The sequence below is a fragment of the Oncorhynchus gorbuscha genome, linkage group LG05 (genome assembly GCF_021184085.1).
Source record: "Oncorhynchus gorbuscha isolate QuinsamMale2020 ecotype Even-year linkage group LG05, OgorEven_v1.0, whole genome shotgun sequence".
Lineage (NCBI taxonomy): Eukaryota > Metazoa > Chordata > Actinopteri > Salmoniformes > Salmonidae > Oncorhynchus > Oncorhynchus gorbuscha.
The window spans coordinates 19,694,390-19,718,020 of NC_060177.1; the positions used below are offsets into that span (position 1 = coordinate 19,694,390).

The window sequence follows — 23,631 nt, forward strand, 5'->3', positions numbered from 1 at the left end:
GTATGCATTTCTATTGATTAATTTCCACTTCTCACAGCAATAAGGAATTTGCCTTCTGAGAGCTGAAACACTACATAGGCTCATTACTATGTATTAAACTGTGTTACCTTATCATAACGGCGAAACTGAGGACATAGACTATTGACCCATTTTTAATGTTTTTGTTGTGATAGGAAACTTGTAAACACATTATGTAGGCCTGTACTTTGGAAGGATCCCTCAAATGATGTTTAGAAAAGTGATTTTTCTATCATAAAATGCAATTTTCTGAGTACTATAGATATATATGCAATAATTTAAGTGCTATTTGTGTGTGCAAATCCTGCGGAATATACCTTGAATGCATTTTTATTGTTATCTCTTATTATCACAATTAGGCATGTTTTGGTATCCTTTGTGAGAGAATGTTGTCCATCCATTTCTAGGCATGGGACACCTACCTGTGTCGATTGGATAGGGTTGAGATGGCCCATCCAAGGAATTCACCAGTCAAGGATCCTGTCTTCAGGATTGAAAACTTCTGAATGTACTCATCATCAAGCTCTCAGAGGTCATCAAGGATCAGCTTGTAGCCTAGGATATACAACGTGGACTTATGGCCCTACTATATGTTCTGATTCTTTGTGTTGTTGGTTGAGTATATATTGAGGCTTTTATAACCAAGCTAAAGCTGCTGAAATTAAACTCTGTCTGGTCTATTTGTTTGTCTGTTTGTTTGTCTGTCTGTCTGCTATAGGAGGATGGGCTCATTGTAATAGGCCTAGTACTCATTAATATGTATTAAACTGTGTTACCTTATCATAACGGCAAAACTGAGGACATAGACTATTGACCCATTTTGGACCCATAATGGTATAAATGGAACATAGTCAAACATGCGGTTTCCATATGTTTTGATATCATTCCATTTATTCCATTCCAGCCATTACAATGAGCCTGTCCTCCTCTAGCTCTTCCCACCAGCCTCCTCTGGTCTGCATGCATGCAGACAGGCAGGTACGTAGGTAGGTATGCATGTAGGAAGGTAGGTATTTATGTATCTGTCTGGCCGTCCATCTGTCCATGTTTTCATGGATGTTCATAATGTTTATGCAGTGTAACTAGAAATGTAGGGTTCAAACTTTATTGACATTGGTTTTGTTTTTCAGTTGCCTATAGTCATTTTTATTTCTTCAAATATTTCAATTTAATATTGCAAACAACTTCACAACATACAAAATGAATTATATTAATCCAGAAACATATGTCAATGAATAAATTTTATATATATATATATATATATATATATATATATATTCTTATATTTTGTCCTCTGGTGGGGATAAAAAAATAAACAGCAAAGCTTTGACAACAGCACCTTGACATAGTATGTAATTCCAACATTACCTTGAGAAGTTTAGAACAGTAAACAGATAAAGTACTGAGGAGGAAAACCCTTTTACTGTTGAGTATGTAAACGGAATGTTTTGGTCGGTATCATATCCTTTTTTCTTAGGTGGACAAATTCTCAATTCACAATTGAAGCAGCATGCAAGTTTTTTTTTAATGGAACTCGTCCTCACCCTGTCCCTCATCCTCATCGCTCTTTTCCTTCTTTCTCACATTCTTGGCAACGTAAACAAACCACAATGTCTTGAGGAATGTGATATAGTAATTTAAACTGGGCGCAAATGACTGATCAGATCTTTTTTTAATTGTTTACAAGGTCATGAATATGTTCAATAAATAGACTGTAGTATCACTTTTACTGTATAAACTTCATCTTTTTTTACATGCAGTCCATAAAATTTTCATTTGACGGAATAATTTACCCTGTTATGTATATATACAAATAGATATTTTCTCTTTACTCTCTTTTTTAAACTCTCAATAAAATCTATACATTATATACACTATCTTCCTCTTTTAATGGTCAATGTGCATACACATGATGTGTCTATCCTTATAAACCGCCAGCCAATCTTCTTTTTGCTATCCATGGTGAGCGCTCGCACGTAGGACTGGGTTGTCCTGCATTGGGAGTTATAATGCCTCTTGTCTATTCCACGGCAGCCCTCCTTTGTGTACCCCATAGGGTTACATTTGGTCTCATAAAAGTATTGCTTCAGTTGGCCATTGGGGACAGGGACCTTTTCCAGGACGGTAACGGTCTGCCCAGACATGTCTATGGCTGTCTTTTTGTCCACAGCTGTCACCCACTGGCTAATACTATCACACACACTCAGCTCGCCACGCCGCGACGGGTCAGAATGCCGCCGTACCCTCATGGACATGTTAGCGGCGTCCAGGTAGTTTTTGTATTCCTCCAGGAGAAAAAGCAGAGGTGGCTCTAAAGGCACTTGGTTGCTGATCATCACCCGCGAGGCATACAGGTCGACATCCTTGGTCTCCGTGGTGACCACAGAGGAAGGACCCCCTCCTCCCTGGCCCTTGTCAGCCCCAGGCCCCAGCTGAGCTGCTTCTCCATCCACCTCCAAGAGCTCCTCAATCACCTGCTCAAACGTGTCTGTGAGCGAGGGCAGTCCCCCATGCTGGCCCGGCCCACCCCTGCTCTGTGGAGTCCCGTGGCCCCGGCCGGCTGTCACTGCAGCACCCAAGTAGCCTTCCGTTCGGTGGCCCCGCATACCCGGGGCGTCTCTCATGGGAGCAGCTCTCATGCAACTGAAGTATGAAATAACCATAGTAAGGAACAGGATGGTCATCACTCTTCTAACCTGGTGGAACTAGAGAGAGAGAGAGAAAGAGAGAGAGTGGAGAGAGAGGGGTGAGAGGGGAGAGAGGATGAAATGTTAGTGCAACTTATATGTATATAATCATATGTAGCTATATTATGTATTATATAATATATCAACACTTTTCTTCCATTGAGTTATCAGAGTTGTGTGCTTATACAAAATACTGTACATAATACACTCATTATTACAGTATTCCATAATATCTCAAGGTTGGATCACAATCTATGGTCCTTCTGTGGCTCAGTTGGTAGAGCATGGCTTTCAGTGGGTTATCCCGGGACCACCCACTAGAATGTATGCACCATGACTGTAAGGTGATGCTAAATGGCATATTTTTTTTTTTTTTTTTTTATTTTTTTTTTTTTTTTTATTTTTTTTCCTTTCAGCTATTACTAAGCACCATTAGGTGATGCACGCCTACCATCTCCCCATTACTACCAGAGTATCACATCTCTCCTCCAGCTGAAAAGAAAGCCAGCAGTCTGACACCACCGTGAGTGCCCACTACTATTTGGCCAACTTGAAAATAAAGGTATAAGTAATTACCATACATGATTGGATATTTTTTTCTGGATTGGACCTCTTTAAAAAGAACAACCTAGACCAAGTTGAATTCATTGCGCATGTAAGCGATTGTGCTGTTCTTGTGATTTTTTCTGTTTCCTCATTACCCATACAATATTTCCCATACAATATTTCCCATACAATATTTCCCACAAAGGCCCCAGAAGCATTATTAAGGGCTGCTGACACCAACGTTTTCAACTGAGGCTAGGTTCTTTCAGACTGGGAGTGGAGTGGCTAGGCATCATGATTTAAATGCCAGAGCATTAGCTAATTATCTCCTAATGGGCCATCCTACTAGGAAGTGCAACCCAATATATCATTATTTTCTCTTCTTCAACAACGACAAATAACAACAATTTTTTTAAACAATTACATTAAACGGATAAGGAAACTACAGTATGTATTCATCATAATCATCATCATCACCATAATCATCATAATTATTTTTCTCATATTTTGATGTTGTAATCCCTGGATGGCATGTACTGTATCATAAACGCTATGTGACCTGAATACTTTTTTTCAGTTTAGCTATTGAACAGGCACGTTATATCATGTTTCCAATCCAATGTCATGTATTGTAGCCTAACACGTTTCATGTGTTAGCCTGACTTCACACCACATTTGGAGTAATTGATCGATTGATTGGTTAAATACATGAATGTTTCTGACTAGGTTCAGATAAGTGACTGTTTATTTTGTGTCATTTTGTAAAAGGCAACCAATATTTGTTGTAATATTACCATTAATATACTAAACTTGATAGGGTCAAATTGGGGGCAGGATTTATTAGGGGACATAGAGATGTTTAAATAAAGGAATGCTGAGAGTGAGCAGTAGCGCTAGCAGAGACTGAGAGAGAGTCAGTAAAGTACTGGTTAGAAAAGTGAAGAGAGGTAATGTGGTTGCATCCTGACACACTCACGTACCCCTTCTATCAGATGAATACTCTGTACAGCTGCTCACATAAATTTGGTACACAGACATTACAAGGGAAAGAATGCCAAAAGGGCCCAACAGGGCCAAAATATATGAATATACAAACACACCCGCATCCTCATCCTTTACCCCTAGCTCACAATAGCATCTCTTACCTTTATGCTCTATGAGTCAAAGCAATTCAACATATCCACGGACATCCCAGACCCAGAGTCAAACATATGAAAACAACCACAATATAAGAAACCTAGCTCTTGCTCTCCAGAGGGGGGCATTTAAAAATAGCCATGGCAGAGCTTTGACTGCACTCTGCATGCCGCCCTCCTTGTGTCCCAACCTGATGCAGGAATACGCTCCAAGCAGATCCGCTCCCCCACCAGGCAGTGTGGCGGACGGAAGGACCTTAGTAGAAGGGAGGGGCAGACCCCACCTAAAAAGCATTTGTTTCATTCTTAATTGGTGTCTGGGGCCACGGCTGCGATTAGCCAACGCCACGGTGACTGCCATAGAGATATTGCATCTATAAATAGGCGTGCTGGGAGTCTCACAGTCTCGATTGAGAATATCACATCCTTCTCCTTAATGAGCCGCTGAGTCCCCAAGCTCAGTGACGTGTTTCTCCAGAGTGTGAGTGTGTGTTAGAGGGAAGGGAGGGGATGGAGGAGGAGAGGATGGGAGGACTTGGTTTGTACGTGTTTGCAGGGGGATGGGGGCATCTTTTCTCTTACCGACAAAACAACCTTGGAGACAAAACGCAGCCAAGCAAACATAGACGAGCAGGAAATCATTCCAACCTTTTCTCAATATTGTAATTTGAAAATAATCATTCATATGAGGTAATCCTTTATCATCCTATAAAGTGTTCCTGTGACCTGTCAAATCCAATCATTAGGCTGCCCCAATGATCTAGGAAAACAAATACATGGACTGAAATCCCATCACACTGCTTACTGATACATGAACTGATTGGGGGTCCATCTTCATGTAGAAGATGCTGCAGCAGATGTAATATAATATAATAATATAATAAGATGTAGTAGTCCTTCTTCCCTGATGGATCACTGGGGCTAAATTGCAGTAACAGGGGGTGGGGAGTCAGTGCAGGCGTCATTTTGCAGCATAACAACCACATATGACGTCTCTCCCAGGTCTCCATAGGGGACAGGATGGAGGGGAGGTGTTTTGGGGGCAGTGCCACTCATCAGTGTGCAATTGCCTGCCAGTCCTCTGGGCCTCCTCACACCGGGAACAACAAATAATTTTATTTCTAACTCGGCTATTTCCTGTTTCCATCAGGAAAATCAATATGGCTTATGCTCTCAATCAACATCCTGTTAAAATGCAATCTAGGCGATGAATCACTTCATTGCTGTGGGACTGGCTCAGAATAACAGTACTCTCTGAGACCTATCTAATTCAAACCAAAGTAAAAGTGATTCTCACCATGGCTGGTATGTTTTCATTTAATATATTAGATTTGAGAATATCTTCAGCTCTGAATTGGATTTTACAGTCAATATTTTTTTTATCTCCAGGTAATCAGTGCAGTGTTATTTAATTATCATGTACTGAATACGTACAGTATGGGTGTGGAAGAGAACAAGCAAACTTCCACACTCTATCCAGCCATAACATGTATTCCGTAATATCAATATTCCATCAATAAAATCAGTCCTTTACAGTTGCATTTGGTGCATTCAGAACGTTCATAGATAAAAGTTGACGGATTTCCACGTAGTGGCAGGGCTTTGCGATGACACATTCAGATGAGCACCTGTTCAATTGTTGTGAGAGAGGCAGGCACAGCTATACGGTTGGGTTTAGAGAAAGCCTGGTGCCTTGCAGTGTTTGCTCTTCGTGTCAGGTGGGGATTATAATGAAAAATCTCCCTTTGACAGATGCTGGAGTGGATTCACAAACACAATGGTGTTTCAACCATGTACAAAACTCAGCACATGACAACATATGACTTCATATTTCACTTACACTTAACTTACACAGTCATGAATGTGGGCAGATTTTCTGTGGCAATACATACTAACTTTCTTTTTCAAAGAGTAATTTTTTTCTCACGATTCTTGTCTTAACACAACTCTCTTTTTTAAATGTTTTCACTTTGAAAACACATTGTCAAGTAAGTCACTACGAGGGGGACAATACCCAGTCTCCAGATGATCCAAGATCCCTGTACATCAGCTTGTGCTGTAGCTACACCAATCAACATGTTTTCCTATCCAGCCCATTGAGATATGACCTTCGGATGTGCTCCAAATAAACCTACCAAAAAGATAATGCTTCATTTATATGAACTATATATTTTGGAAACATACTAGAGGACTCAGTCACAATATACAAATGTAACTCCATTATCCTTTTTTCCCCCGAGTAATAGCTGCAGTTGCAGTAACAGATGCAACCAAGAAACAACGTGGAAGCCTGTTTTGAGAGATCTGCTCCCTATCTGACACTTGCAAATAGCATCTTGAAATGGATAAGAATCATAAAAGAAATGTAATGACCACTTAAAACAAGACATGTTAAGACTGTTGGAATATGTTCCAGTAGATCATGAAGGCCCAAGTGGCATCTTTTCCATTGACAGACAATGTGGGTGTTGTCCTCCACCACTTCATCTGGAAAGAACCAGTGAGTGTCATTAATGTGGCAGTTTACAAAAGACAGGTCCAATAGCCTATATATAACAATATCATAATATTCAAAGGTTACCCACTTCATACTTAAGCCACCTCCTGATAAACTTAGTACTCTAATAAGTGCAACATGTATATCCATAAGTTGCACTTACTAATTAGTGGTGCAACATGCTAGCTTGTCAAAGTGACTGCCAACCAGGTGACACAGGTAAAATGATAACTGCTTCAAAACCACAGCCTAACAATATTTTATTATGTGTACATTGGCTGTCAAAATTACAAGTTGCCAATTGCTAGCCTGTAACACCAGTGTAGGCCATCTTAATTCATTAACAAACATAAGGTCTACATTACATGTGAATTAATTTATTGACATGGCCAGACAGTGTCCCCACATAGGTCAACAAGCCCAGTACTCTGTGCTCTCTTTGGGATTTTTACAACCATTAAATAGCCCTTATAGACCCTTAGGATAATTACATTTAGCAACGTGATGAAAGACATGTCTTGAAGATAATGACTTTCATCAACAGTGCTCAATTTAGCTTATTAGCCTACTGCACATATGCACATAACGATGTTGATTGGAATTTGATTGCAAGTGGTGTATACGAACAATAATAAGATAAAGGGGCAACAGCAGCACATTAGACCTAGACCTAGTCCTACTTTAAAACGGGTGTCAAGATGTTTCCATATATTTGCGCTAGGTGGCGTATTAGACCACGAAATGTTCTTAAGACACATCCTCTCTCTCTCTCTCTCTCTCTCTCTCTCTCTCTCTCTCTCTCTCTCTCTCTCTCTCTCTCTCTCTCTCTCTCTCTCTCTCTCTCTCTCTCACACACACACACACACACACACTTACTTACTTTAAGGCGATGACAAAGTCAAAAAGGAAAACATGAACACTTGTAGACTGAAAAAGCAAAAGGTTACTAAACAAGATGAAAATCGTGTTAACCGAATGGCATTAATTCATATTTAGTTAGTTTTCCAAGTCTGTGCCAAATTTGGAGCCTACTTTCAGAGCTATTTGATGCAATGTCCCGAGACAAACTAGCCTACACTACAAAACAGCAACAATCTCAGACAGAAAGCAAACAAAAATCTCTACACCAAACATTAACCAGGTTTACTTGGTAAACATCAGTATCGCGGCGCTGTTGCTGTTGGGTTGTTCTCGACCTAGAGCGTATAAAATGTCATAATTGTGGATTTTACGCGTACTCTTTGATAATTGCGCGACTGCTCCATTAAGGGATTCGTTTTAAAAATCCGTATATTCATCCTCGCCTTTCCTTGTGAGGTTATCCGGATTAAGAGAGAGCTAGACCAACACTGCAGGGTATAGCTGAGCATAGGTCTCAAGTTTCCTCTAAAGTCTTAATGACTACATCAAACTTTTGTTTTCATAATTTGCTTACAAACCTGTCTTTTTTATTTTTTAGAAAATATAGTCAATTTACAGATTGTTAAAAATATATGTTATCTGAATTACGATGCTATATTATTTAACATAACATTTAAATGCATTGCATTTATGGATTGTGGGTTTAAAGGAATAGTCTACAATAGGCCTACAGCCCATGTTGGTAGGCAATGTAGCCTACTCGCCTATTTCTTACAGTGGCAATAGCCAACATGGCTAAATGTACAACCCTTCGCATTAATTAACCAGCTAAATACATCAGAAAACTAAATGATTACCTCCACTGACCTCTTTCGTGGTCCCTATTAGAAATTCAATCAGCATAATAACGCCGTTTTTTTATTAATGAACAAGAGGATAGAGTTACACGTATCCTCTCTCAAACTGCGACAAAGTCGGTGCGCCTGCATGATCCCCAACTTGATTACAATACTTTTAAAACATCTCCCCACTTACAAAACGAGCGAGCATCGACACAGCAGAGCGAATATGATCAAAAAAGTTTAGAAAAACATACCTTTTATTGCCCAATCGTAAAGGAGACCATTCAACAGGACAGTGTCATCTGGGATGTTTTGGACAACCCCCTGTGTAATTACTTAAGCTATATTTTCCCTGTACTGTCCGACAGCTTCAGGATATCTCTTCAGCTTTGGAGCAAATAGATTAAATTATTGATGGTGGAAATTGCATGGTTGAGGTAATGGACTCCCATGGCTGCACGGCTCCTTTGGAGATCGCTTAAAACCGAAGGGGTTGCATGCTATACGCCGCACCGCGACGGCACTACGCGATGAGAGACCTCTTGAGCTTGAAATGACGCCTGTATCCCTTGCAATTACAGTAACTTACTACATAATGACGTTGCAGCATGTGACTCTCCGCTGGCTGACTGGTTGCTTGCCACCAAACACGGTTACCAGAGTCCTAAAGCAGGCCTAGCTCTCATCATGCTTTTTATACGCCTTTGGTCGACAGATGGGAGTGGGATAAAGAAGGGATTGGCCATGGATCTTTCTTCCGTGTTTCACTGACATCAGATGTGATATTTTTGTAGCTGTACTGTTCATAAAAAAAATAATAACGCATTTGATTCTGTGCCATGTGGCTACATTGCGTGTCATGATAAGTGGTGAATAGATCTGATAAGATGTCCGAGGCTTATATGTGTGTGTGTGTGTGTGTGTGTGTGTGTGTGTGTGTGTGTGTGTGTGTGTGTGTGTGTGTGTGTGTGTGTGTGTGTGTGTGTGTGTGTGTGTGTGTGTGTGTGTGTGTGTGTGTGTGTGTGTGTGTGTGTGTGTGTGTGTGTGTGTGTGTGTGTGTGTGTTGGTCTTTAAAAAAAATCCCAAATTAAATAATGAAAATAAGAAAACCAATACCCTACCCAAAAATAGAGATTCTTATTCCATGCATTTTACCAGAAATATGGCATTTATTTAGAGAGCACTGTTACTTTAGTTGTGAAATTGGACAGAATCACACATTCACTGCTACATAATTATTTCATTAACGTGTTATAACTAAGTGTATATTCTGTATGGGATTGATTAAGTCTACAGAACACTTACGACTAGCAGTGGATACATTGAAATTATCCTGTATAAACCAGAAGATGTGTTATAAATGCAAAAGATAAGCCTGCCTAGCTAGACCTCGTTTTCCTAAGCCTTTGAAATGGTTTATCGTCAGATCCCATAGGTAGGCTATGCCATGTATGTTATACCAACAAAACTATGGGTTACAAGTAGATATAACCATCTCAGGGAATGTCCAAAGTTAAGAAAAATAAGCATTTGAATAGGCTAGCTCTCGAAATTGTTGTAACTTAAATTGAAGAAGATTCAATACAAAATAGCCATTTACCAGACGCCTTTATCCAACTTGACATATAATCATGCGTGCACATTTAACTTATCTGTGGGAATCCCTCGTTGTGCCATTATACCAGTGCACAAGTATTCAGCAACATGGACAGCGCCGCGATCAGCTCGAGAAAACAACACCATTGTCAGTGTTGTGGTCAGCGCGCCCACGAACTAAACATTCAGCACCACGGACAGCGCCTCTATCAACGCGCCGCATACTAAACATTCAGAAACGCGGACAGCACCACGATTTGCGCGAAGTGAATGACTGATCGCTGATTGCGAACTAGAGTTACTGAACAGCGCCGCATCCAGGCAACCTATATAATGAGAATATTCCATGCCCTAGTTGTTGGGATCTATGCAGGCGGAAAGCCTACTGGTAGACACTTTTTGCCATGATACCAATTGTCCCCATTCCCTTTTCCCCTAACATAAAATTGTAAACTTCTCATAAAACATAACTTAATCATTTGAAAGCAAAAGTCTTATCATTAAATACAAGGCTTCTCAATATTAAAGATATATACTCAAGAAAATGTACACGTTATTCTGAAGATCCCAGCAGTGTTCAATAAGGCTTGAATCAATAAACTTGGAAAATGAAAAAAATGTCTCCCTTAAATTAATAAAGCTTTTAACTTTAGCATCCAGTGGGTGTTTAGAGAAGTCAAGTGATGAAGAGAAAAGGTTGTGGGCTCAACCTCAGTCAAATGAAGGAAACAGCTCATTGTCCTCGTGGCTTGGACCTCCTCCAATGAAAGATTTACTGTGATCTGTTTGCTATATGGCCATCGTGATTCTTCTCTGTACAAGTTAATGAGGTGGATGGTTCTTACTTGGCATATAGCAGTATGGGATTGAATGCTCACACCTGTTTTGTGATTCACTCCACCTCCAACACACCTGGGGACATGCCAAGATGAATATAGCCCTCCCCGAAGGATCACAGTAGGCGAGGGCAAACTCTGGATGACAAAGAGTTGCATCAGCAATCGCTGAGCGACATGACTCCAAAAAAAAGAAGCTTGCACGGGGGCTGTTCCAACAAGGTAATTCATAAATAAATCACTTGGCATCTCATTAGAAGAACAACACCATGGTCTCTCTCATATCTGCAAATACAGCACAATGCAAGGTGGCGTTCTAAGTAGTGGTAAATTCAGGAGACTTGTTACCTAAGAGAGTTTGTTTGAGGAGATTATTTTGCATTTTGTGTAGAACTTCAAAATGAAGTTTAGCGTGTCTGAAATAGTGCATCGCAACTGAATTTAAAATGCACGCATAAGCAAAGTCAGAAAGAGCTAGCCAATACCGAGTACCATGCTGTGCTATGCTATGCAATGCTGTCCTATGCTATACTATACGTGTCAGTGCTAATGATCAGCCCTTGCACCTACAGTACACTATGTGTCTGATGAAGGTTACATTGGGTGCCTGATCAGAACTTGCTGCCCCTAAACTAAAACTCAGACACACTCACTCATGCTAACATAAGACCCTTATGTTATGTTGAGCAGTGAACCAAACTGGCTTTCAGCATGCCAATTTCAGAATAAAAGATTTCAGACAATCACCAAACCTTTTTCAGAAAATAGACATAATTCTTGAGGTTAAGTGTGGGACATCTCCCACTAGGGTTATCTTTGTCAAAAAGTGTCATTGCTATGATAAAAGGGGGTCTCAAGAGTGATGGGTACTTTACCATGAATGGTGTGGCAAGCCAACATTTCCTTGTTTCACGTCTTTCATAACATTACAATCCTTGGACAGAAGTGGCATACTCATGTGTTCTATTACCCATTGAACTATTTTCTACTCAGAAATGGGCAGCATGATCAATTAGATTTTTTCTTATATAAACACATAAAGTTAGGGTACTATGAGGTGGTTTGAGCATGCAATTTAGAGCATGGTGATGGAGCCCTGTTCACTCCCATAGGTTAACTTAGGGGATGGTGGCAGTAACCAGAAATCTGAAGCATGGAATATACACTCTCTCCAGCTTTTACACCATTTTCAATGTGAGCGAACATTGAACTTAATTTTGTATTTTGGGTGAACTAAACTTGTAAAAACTAAAACAGACATAACATTTTAAACAGATGGTTCTGAAGTCCATAAACAAATCATTTAGAAATATTGAATAACGTTTTGAAGTTAAAGACAACATGATAGTCTTCACTTAGCGAACACAAGAAGCACACACTGTGGCACCCTATCCCTGCTCTTCACTGACCAGATGCCCAAAACAACACTGATGACACTACACACAGGCATACATCTTTTCACATCTTCTCTTGCCAAATGTGACATAATTCTGACAAGTCAGCGATGCCAAGATCCACACTGTGACATGAACATTCAATTAAGACACCTTCAGAAGATACCTCTTGGAAGTAATCAGACAATAGAATAACACGGCTCTGTGGCAGCATCAAATTGGGCATCATAAGCACATCTGCTGAGAATTAGCTACTCTATATCAACATTCACACTTCAGGGTACAATTAACCCTTTCTCTGCTTCCCATGAAACATAATGAATATCCGGCTATAGTGTTATTAAGAACCAATGGTAAGTTTGAACTCTAGTCTGTCTATGTATATACTGCCCAAACCCTGTGGGAACACCTGGATGAGAAAATGCATAAGGCATAACAAGCTCAGTTGGGGGGAATATGCAAGAAGTCTCATATCTTTCTCACTCACACACACACACACACACACACACACACACACACACACACACACACACACACACACACACACACACACACACACACACACACACACACACACACACACACACACACACACACACACACACACACACACACACACACACACACACACACACACACACACACACACAACAACAAAAACACACACTTTGTTTCATCAAATTGACTGCAGCACCAACTCACACAAATGAAATGTACAGACACAGAAATGTTTGCCAGAATGTCTGGAGGATCTAAGCTGAGCTCTTATTTGAGCACGACACCCAAGTATTTCAATAGGTAAGGTAAATGAGTCGCTCGCCCCTCCTTGTCCATAACAGAGGCATCCAACTTGATGTCAATATCAAAAGAGTGTGGAAAGCCAACCAGTGGTAGAGCTCAGCACCCCATTCCATATTCAAACACTCATGGCAGGAGTCCAACTCTACCACATAAAACATCTCAAAGTTATGCTGAATACAAATATGAATTAGGCTACTGTACAGACACATATGCATAATATGCATGCACAACAAATGCTTTTACAATTACATATATTTTTTCTGAGCACATTCAGTACAATGCACTCTCTTTAATCAATTACGTGTAAGAACGGAATTGAGTTGATTGTAAATATAATTTTCTGAACAGACGCAATTCATCGGACCTCATAGTTCCACACACACAAAGACACACACACACACACACACACATACACACCCACACACACACCGAATTGTCCTGCAGTGGCGTCATGCCAGCAGCCAGTCAGTCTCTTGTCTCGTTGGTTACAATTACTGGACAAGCAGCACAGCAAGGTATTGGTTTTGGAAACAACAACCTCGACATATTGTGTTGGATCAGCTATTGTAATCGTGTATTCCCATGATTTAAACTAACCAAGATGTGTCTCGGCATCGTTGAATAGATAAATAGCTGGATTCAAACGTTTCAACCCGCCATAACTCATTATGATGACATGATAACTAAATGGATGGAGGTGCTGATGATGAAAATGATGACCACACCGCCGCCGATTATAATCCGATTATTATAATATTATTATCATTAGCCAATTAATATTATGATAATCATTAGCCTTTTGTTGTTGTTTTTTTTTACTGTTATGGAAATGTTAAACTATCTCCTATCCAATTACGCACGATAAGGATGGAAACTGATTTTTGTTTTGTAAAAACGTTGTGTTGAGAGTCGGAGTTCCAACTGGAGTGTTATCAACTGTTCGCCTACTTCAGATCCTACCATGTAAAATAATAAAATACTTCCGAGAGCTATAGGCTATAGCTACAGCTATACATATTCATAGCCCTCGCCATTTAAAGTTCATGAAAGGTTGACTCGGAAAACTAAACACCTTTATAGGAACGCAAAAATAAATATCTCTCATCGCCCCTGTGAGTCATCTATAAAGAATGAAACACGCATATTCTGTCAAATATGATGCCACAATAGCATTTAATGTTATTTGGAATGAAACCTACCATCCTCAGATTTGTTATTGACGCCCACCCCAACTCTGCTGCGCTAAGAGTGCGGAGAGGGGGGCGGGTTGAGGGAGATTCTCAGTAAGATAACACATCCCCATTTATGGACTGATCCGATGACGTACATTGCAGAAAGTTCTAAAAAAAACTTCATACATACAAAGTGTGTCGTGCCACCCCACAGACCCCCCCTACCCCGCCTCCGCTCTTCCCTCCCTCCCGCACGCCTACACATAAACCCACTTCTCCTCTCGCTACGACTTTCCTGAAGAAAATACGTTATTCCTGAGAAAATTGTTAAAAGAAAAAGCTGACCAAATTAAGAAATATAACAGATAATCTGAAAATCGAATAAATAACAATATACACGCTGCTTTGTATGCAGCCAATTTGTCATATTGTCGCTGGTCTACTCATTCATAAACCCACTGCTACAAATAAAACGAAAACGTTTTAGGCGATCGATTCGTTGAGCATAGCCCTAGTAATCATCATCTTATTATATAAAACATTTTATTAATAATATTAACATGCGTCCTCTTGTTCTTATTATTACAGCTGTGATATATGTTACAACACACAGCGTCATCCTAGCTAACGGGTCTCCTGCTTTCCTATAGGCAATAGCCTAATAAGTATACTCATTTCGTTCAATTATTAAGTACATTATTTAATTAAATAATGAGTCACGCATGGACTGTTTTAAATAGCCTTATTTGGTTATCTAAAGCAAGCTAGAAATGAACTTAAACATGTCATTTAAAAACACAATGAAGCTGTAATAATTCAGACGTAGCCTATACATGAGGATAATGCATCAATAATGCATTGAAATGTAACCCCACTGGAAGCCTCTTGATTAAAACAGGGCTGCGCGCGCTTGTGGGCGTTGATATCTCAGGGTTTCTCGCGCAGCTGTTTGCCATTCAATAGCATCGTCCTGAAATCAGAATATTTGAACTGAAGCCGTACAAAGAGATAGATTGAATACAGACAATATCCTGCAGTTTCTTCGCTGGCACGCAAGACGAATTTCTAAAGTCCGTTGGGTGTTAAATCAGCAAAAACATTGTTCAAATCGATTTGAAGATCATCGCAATCTTGCATGTCTGATTTTCTACTGTCTTAAAAACACACTGCTTTCAGACAATTTCTTATCAAGCCATCTTATCTCGCACCTCCTTTAGCCAGCCATAGCCTAACATCTGTCAATAGGCAGTTTGACCACGCCTATCTTTCTTGTAATTTCATATCTCTGATTGCATCTTTGAAATTCATCTGATTTCTATGCGAGGATTTCTCGGTAATGTTTGTGTTATTCATATTTCATTAAATAATTGTGTAATTTGTGGTTTTGCTATTTATTGTAAAGGTGGAAGTTGTCTTCGACAGGTCGAATGTGGGCTACACAGACTTGCGCGCGGACAAAGAGGGGTAGCAGGTGATGCTAGTGCTAGAGTGAAAGCGCAGTATGAATGAAACCGAGGAGCGGCCGTAGTAAAAACACAAGTGATTTGATCGCGATGACGGAGGATGGTAAAGATGTTAAGCAGATAAGAGTAGGCTATTTTTTGCCGCTTAGGGTCGAGAGAGGAATAAAATAGTTTGATATGAAAAATACATATAGGCCTAGATAGATAGATAGATAGATAGATAGATAGATAGATAGATAGATAGATAGATAGATAGATAGATAGATAGATAGATAGATAGATAGATAGATAGATAGATAGATAGATAGATAGATAGATATACCCTAATATGAAGCGAGTCAGTGAGAAGGTAGCCTGGGCTGAGGCTAATATTTTATTTAGGACATGCACCATTATTCTGCTTAGTGTCGGGTAGAATGATTCATGAATTGCGCATTCCAAAGTTCCATTTCGATTGGGAGACAGGATCCCGTAGCCTAGATTGTGTTGCAGTAAATGTTTAAAAAATATATTTGAGTGATTCTAAAGGTTTTGTTTACGAGTTTTATTTAAGCTTCCCTTCATGCATAGCCTTGGTAAGTCACTCTGAACAAGAGCGTTTGCTAAATGACTACAACATAAACCTAAACGAGTGCTTTGCGTGTTTAATTTAAGGCTCCATCATGTACTCATAGTAATGATAAATATTGTAATCTGTATTCAAATATACATCCTTCAAACGAAACTTTGATGAGGTTAAATAGCACCCTGCATAAATCCATAAACGCTGACTGTTATCAATCAAATCAAATCAAAATAGTAATTCAAATTGGAAAATAATTAGCTGGATATAATTTCACGCAAATCAATGCACAATATCATGACGGTGCATTTGATAGGATCCAAGTTCAATTTGAAACCATAAAACAATATAGACGATAATGACAAGGATTGCGAATGAATAACAATGAATCACAATGGTGTGAACTCTTACCTTTTTAAGGGCTGACAACCACTATCAGTGGTTAGATCTCCAAGACCAAGACTTGCATTTCCCAAAGTTAAAGCTGTATACCAAGACAGGAGCTTGAAAAGAACGCACGCCCTATACAGCGGCTCTAAGATTTCAACTTTCACATGCTCTAAGTGGCGAGACCAATCTCAAAGCGCAAGCCCTTCATTGATACGCGCATTTCTCCTATTTTCCGTTTTAGATCACAGGGCTCCCTCAGCATACTCTTACCAAAAGTTGAAAAAAATTCCCCAGCTTTGGTAAGGGAACAGCAAAAGAGAGTTGATGTCCACTTGGTGTTTTAGTCCATGCAACGACTCCGGTGCCTCTGTCCAACGTGCTGAAAGCAATAACACAGCGAGGGTAACTAAGGGGGCAAAAAAAATCTATAGTTTTGTTAAGTGCCATTTGATACTGCTTTACTCTACTGCTTTCCAAAGCCTTGTCACGTGAACGTTTTTCTCCCCAAGCCGGTCCTGTTAATATTTGATCACATGTTGGCCGGACCTTAAGAAAAGCAGCACCTATACCAAAAGCCTCTAGTCACCACAAAGGCTCAATCAAATAGCATCTCCAAATAGCTGTACACCTAACAATGCTGATCCTGCTGGGTTTTTGTCGCACTCTTCAAGTCATGTATAGGGCAGGACGACAGGTACACACACACATGTTGCTTTTCATTGGCACCACACTTGGAAAAAAAAAATTCAATACATACCGTAAAACCCTGGTTGGCAATATACACAACCTTAAAGCCCTCAAAGACAATACAGCACACTCGCTCATTGCGCGCACAGATGGTACAATATATCCCAATACACAGTTTACCTGCATTTCTTGAGCTTAGAAATGTCTTCCAATATTTGTACGCAAGCTTTGCCGACATCATCATTCTTAACATACACATGGGTCTCTGTTGAGAGTTTCTTAAGTAGCCCACAGAGTCCATCCCATCATCCAGCTATATAGCTAGCCTATATTAATTCCCGGATTAAATCGCAAGCATTGCTATTTCTTGGATACCATTCCCGTTTCGATTGTATTTCCATGTTACTTACCATTTTCCTCAACGCTGTCCTGGAGATAGAAGTGTCTTAATATCCACTCACTCCAACAGATGCTGGTAGGTAATGTGTCTTGTTTGAAGTCATCATATGAGAACTTCTGCTGTGCTCAGTAGATCGCCCACCACTTCGGTGACTTATCAATCTAATAACCCTTTGCAATCTCCGCGTGCTTATAGTCTGTAACACCTTGGTGGCTCTACAGTCAGGACAAACAACAACCAGCCGCGATTTTCACAAAAGCTTGTATAGATAGAAAGACAGATATACGCAATACCCTCCCCCGGACAACGCCATTAGAGGTCTTGCGTGATTGAAATAAGCGAAGGCAGTCAAGTTTATGAGGGACCCTAACTGACCACTCAATGAATACAATCTCAATTATTTAAATTAGGCTATGTTTGCACAATAATGTTCAGCCCCCCTAACAGTTGTACAATATAAGACATATGCACGAAGTAGCCTAGGTTATAGCTTTTGTTGCCTGTCTATTGTTACCACTCAGGCAATATTACGCAAAGCCGGCACAACTTTTAACATTTCGATTTTTTTCAATCAGAGGTGGGATGATACCCGATAAGACAAACAATTCTCAATCTTTTATCGTCCCTCTCGCTAGTGAGATGATGTTCTTTGAGAACTTGTTGCTGCTAAAAAAATTAAACTAGCGTTGTGGACGAAACAGAGCCAGACTCATATACTTACATTTGCAATATACTGTTATTTGCTTCGTTTTCAAATGCCTAGAAAAATCTGAAGTGAATCCACGTCTTCAAGTAGCCTAAGCTATGCCCTAAACTTCTAGATATGTTTAGGTATTTTGTTGTAGCCTACACCTCAATGGTTTAAATCCTAAATGTTTCAGTTTACAACCATTAATTCCAAGTTCAAACGCGATATCTGTTTTCAGTAAAATTCCATCAGTGGCACCGCGAACACTGTACCATCTAATTGTTATGCAGTGACGAAGCGCTATGCTTGGGGTATTCGTCACACCTGTGACACTTCTATATGCTCTACAAATGTACTGGTAAGTAACATGAGTAATAGGAGATATTTGCCCAACTTTGAACCAGGATTCGAACTATCTAGGGAGTTGTAAAATAAGTGAAACAGAATGGTATTAATAATTCGTTGCTCATGGCAAATACTGTAGGAATGGTAGCCTATGGCTACATTAGATCTCTAGCATATGCACACTGCACGCACCACATAGGATACGTGGACCGTTGGACTAATTAGACACCTAGGTTTAACAATGTAACACATCACTCAATCAGAGGGCTGCACCCGAAAACACGATGCCACTGACACTTGCATGCATGGTAAACCTCCCCTAATTCTGATTCTGTGCATACTGTATGTCTATTTTAACTTCCAGTCCAAGATACATCTTCTAGAGTAAAGAGAGATAGCATTCCCCAGGTAAACATACATAAATTCCATCAACCTGTGTGTGTGTTTTGTGCATTTGTGTGTTACTGTGTTTGTGTTTGGGGTGGGTTATGGAAGTCAAGAGGGCTGTGCAAGACTATGAGGTCCCTGAAACCAACTTGATACCCTCACAAACATCACTTGTGCACAATCAGATAGCCTATTGTTTAGCTCATCACATGTCAACTAAACGTGGATGTAGTTTCCATACCTGTTCTACAGCAAAGCTGTTCCCTAAGACTGTTTTGGTTTGGCAAAAATAAATCAGTCTCCCTCTATGGCAATGGATACTACATTTTCTTTAGTTTAATTCTCACTTATTTTAGACTCCAATCAGCTCCGTGCTAAATTAGGCAAACTGTGGATGAACCACACATTATTAGATCACTATGTTTGATTAGTAGTAGCCCTCCCACAAGCACAAAGCACAGCTCTCTAGAAGGTGGTACTTCACCCGTCACCTCTCTGTCTTCTACCGTCATCCTACTCTGTCCTCCTTAGTCCTCCTCATAACATGGCAACTTGACTTACATCTACTTGTCATGTTGTTAACGCTTCTTCTGCTCCCACAGCTTTCACACACTCTTCCACTGACTCATGCTCGCCCCTTTTCCACTATCCATGCCCTCCCCCGCACTCTGCACCACAATATCTTATGGCTCACTCCGAGGTCACCAATTGATCACTTGATTCCTGGACTACATGTAAGTTGGCATGGAATTCTCCCCTATGCCATGTGCCCTCCCCTACAATATCAGTCACCTCTTGTCTACAAAACATGCACATGACTTTAAGTGTTGTAGATGAACTGGTTTGTTAGTATTATTCTCTTCTTATCTTTCCAAGCTGTGATTGGACAGATCCAAGATTGATCAACACCAAGACCATTCCAGGAAGTGATTCCTACAATGGGGCCATGTACCATAACTTAATGTTTAAAGCAAAACAGGTCAGTTAACAGTGGGGACCGTACATATTAGCAATCTTGAAACAAAAGTCCCAAAGGAATGAAAACCAATCCGACAATGTTCAATTACAGCATATTCACTACGCACACAAAAAGGAACTAAATTTCAGTCAGGACAAAAACTCAGTATGAGCAAAAAACATTGTAACAAACATATGAGAATTTGTTACTCCTAGTCAACACATTGATATGATACATTTCCAGTTCCTGAATCCTCAACGAACAGAAACTAGACCTACTCCTGTGAGAACTACTCACAGGTCCCACCATTATGGTGGGGGTCAGGGACAGACTGGGACCTGAAATTGGCCAAGGGATTTCTAATGCACTGGCCCATTTTTCCCTTGAGGCTCATTATTAGCCAAATAATGATAATCCTGTACAAAACCCCCTACTTAGACCTGCCCACTGCTAAAGATGGACCAGACAATATGACATTTGCCCAAAATGCCCCATGGCCAGTCTGTTTCTGCAGGGGTTGAGCAACTCTTCACCTGCAGCATCATCAACTAACTACCTGTAGGTTCTCTATCCAGGATTCTCTCGTATCATACAATAGTCACGAAGGCTTTAGTTTTTTGTTCATTTTATAGCAACAGTACATAGTTTTGAGTTGCAATATCATTTTTACCCTGATTTGATCATCAAAATCAAATCAATAGATCCACAGTCTGGTAGAATTCAATCACTTTTTAAAATATATATTTTTATTGTTTTGTGGGTTTGTAAGATAATTTCCTCAATAGATTCCTCATGCGTTATTCCTTTTATATGTAGTGCAGTCCTTAGAGATGTGTGATTACATTGGGTTTCTCTCAGTAGGCTCCAACAGGTGAAATAGTGTTTGTATTGCAGTGCTAGCTTGGAAAATGCTAGGTAAAAATACAATCCTTAGCTTGGTTAACTGTAGCTATTGATTTAGAATGTGTTTCTTTATAGTTTAACATGTGTTTTAGGTCATCCGGCTTTCTTGTTTACGCCTGTTAATTACATTTGGGCATTGCCTGGTCTCTGAAATCATTACTAAATGTAAAGTGCCCGCCTACATTTTTTTGTCCATCAGCATTTTCCTTTGTTGCCTGTAACGACAACTATTATGGGTGGATGGGTCCTAAGAGGATTGCGTATCATTACTCTGTCTCAATCTTTGTTCCATAAATATTGATAATGAGTGCCTCACGTCACGAGTTACTAGTACCTGCGCTAAAAATAGCGTACATACTGATGGCGGGATATCTCTAGCCCTCAGATCCCAGTCCATCTCTTCAACTTCTCTCCCCATGTCTCTGTTTACAGGATGTTAGGCTCTACAGATGAGTACATACTGATGGCGGGATAACTCTAACCCTCAGATCCCAGTCCATCTCTTCAACTTCTCTCCCCATGTCTCTGTTTACAGGATGTTAGGCTCTACAGATGAGTACATACTGATGGCGGGATAACTCTAACCCTCAGATCCCAGTCCATCTCTTCAACTTCTCTCCCCATGTCTCTGTTTACAGGATGTTAGGCTCTACAGATGAGTACATACTGATGGCGGGATATCTCTAACCCTCAGATCCCAGTCCATCTCTTCAACTTCTCTCCCCATGTCTCTGTTTACAGGATGTTAGGCTCTACAGATGAGTACATACTGATGGCGGGATAACTCTAACCCTCAGATCCCAGTCCATCTCTTCAACTTCTCTCCCCATGTCTCTGTTTACAGGATGTTAGGCTCTACAGATGAGTACATACTGATGGCGGGATAACTCTAACCCTCAGATCCCAGTCCATCTCTTCAACTTCTCTCCCCATGTCTCTGTTTACAGGATGTTAGGCTCTACAGATGAGTACATACTGATGGCGGGATATCTCTAACCCTCAGATCCCAGTCCATCTCTTCAACTTCTCTCCCCATGTCTCTGTTTACAGGATGTTAGGCTCTACAGATGAGTACATACTGATGGCGGGATAACTCTAACCCTCAGATCCCAGTCCATCTCTTCAACTTCTCTCCCCATGTCTCTGTTTACAGGATGTTAGGCTCTACAGATGAGTACATACTGATGGCGGGATAACTCTAACCCTCAGATCCCAGTCCATCTCTTCAACTTCTCTCCCCATGTCTCTGTTTACAGGATGTTAGGCTCTACAGATGAGTACATACTGATGGCGGGATATCTCTAACCCTCAGATCCCAGTCCATCTCTTCAACTTCTCTCCCCATGTCTCTGTTTACAGGATGTTAGATTCTACAGATGAGTGCATACTGATGGCGGGATATCTCTAACCCTCAGATCCCAGTCCATCTCTTCAACTTCTCTCCCCATGTCTCTGTTTACAGGATGTTAGGCTCTACAGATGAGTACATACTGATGGCGGGATATCTCTAACCCTCAGATCCCAGTCCATCTCTTCAACTTCTCTCCCCATGTCTCTGTTTACAGGATGGTAGGTTCTACAGATGAGTACATACTGAGCACATGGATTTGCACAATTACTAGCATGACAGTGAAACTGTTTCACTCCCTTTTTATTTACCATTTAAGAATCCAATATGCAGAAAGAGTAAGTATTATTCTGTCACAAAAGGACAGAGAGAAAAGAGAGAATTGCTTTAAATGATGCTTTTGTAACGCAGACACCCCTCTCGTATTTTGACTGCCCTTTAGGAAGAGAACACTAGCAAAACCTATTTATCTTCTCATCACGGTGTGCTGAACTCTTTGTAGTTCTTCTCTGTCATGCTGCACTGCAACATCAGAATCAATATAGGTTTATCAGATTACATGTCCCCTCCCCAGTCTACTTGCTAGTGTCATACTTGAGTCATATTCTGTTGGTCCAACTTGTGACATAAAGTGACTGGCCTTCATGGCCAAAACCCTGAGGTAACCACAATGATATGGGGTAAAATAAAATCTATCTCGATGAGGAACAGGAATGATCGGCATAGTCATTACAGACTATCAGTCATTTCCTTCATAACAATGTATGTTTTTACTCTTTCTTAACTCTCTTCCTTGTTGTTGTCACATCCCATAGGGCACAGATGTCGGTTCAACTAACATTACCTCAATGTGAAATTAACAAAAAATGTCACCATGACATTGGATTTAGGTAAAAAGTCGGGTGAAAAAAAGTACTTTTTGCAAATCCAATCAGTTTTCAACATTGATTTCAACATCATATTTTTGTTGTTGTTGAAATGATGTGTAAACAACGTTGATTCAAGCAGTTTTTACCCAGTGGGGTGATGTGTGTTTGTTCATGGCTCTGCAAGGGCCTGTTGCATGCTGACAGCTCTGAGCTTGTCATAAATCATACGCTGTCAGGTTTGCCTG

General features: G+C 40.3%; 1 protein-coding gene across 3 annotated transcripts; it reads right to left on the reverse strand.

Moving 5' to 3' along the window:
- Positions 1-1,180: 1,180 nt before the first annotated feature.
- LOC124035028 (brain-derived neurotrophic factor) lies at positions 1,181-18,041 on the reverse strand. 3 transcript variants are annotated; one of them, XM_046348427.1, is made up of 2 exons: positions 17,899-18,041; positions 1,181-2,723 (listed from the first exon to the last, which is right to left on the reverse strand). In XM_046348427.1, the coding sequence occupies exons 1-2, from the start codon at positions 17,899-17,901 to the stop codon at positions 1,893-1,895; spliced, it is 834 nt and encodes a 277-aa protein (XP_046204383.1). In that variant the 5' UTR covers positions 17,902-18,041; the 3' UTR covers positions 1,181-1,892. The 3 variants fall into 3 exon arrangements, with proteins under 3 accessions (XP_046204383.1, XP_046204386.1, XP_046204384.1); XM_046348430.1 differs by lacking the exon at positions 17,899-18,041 and adding an exon at positions 16,823-17,100; XM_046348428.1 differs by lacking the exon at positions 17,899-18,041 and adding an exon at positions 8,842-9,210.
- Between the last annotated feature and the right edge of the window lie 5,590 nt (positions 18,042-23,631).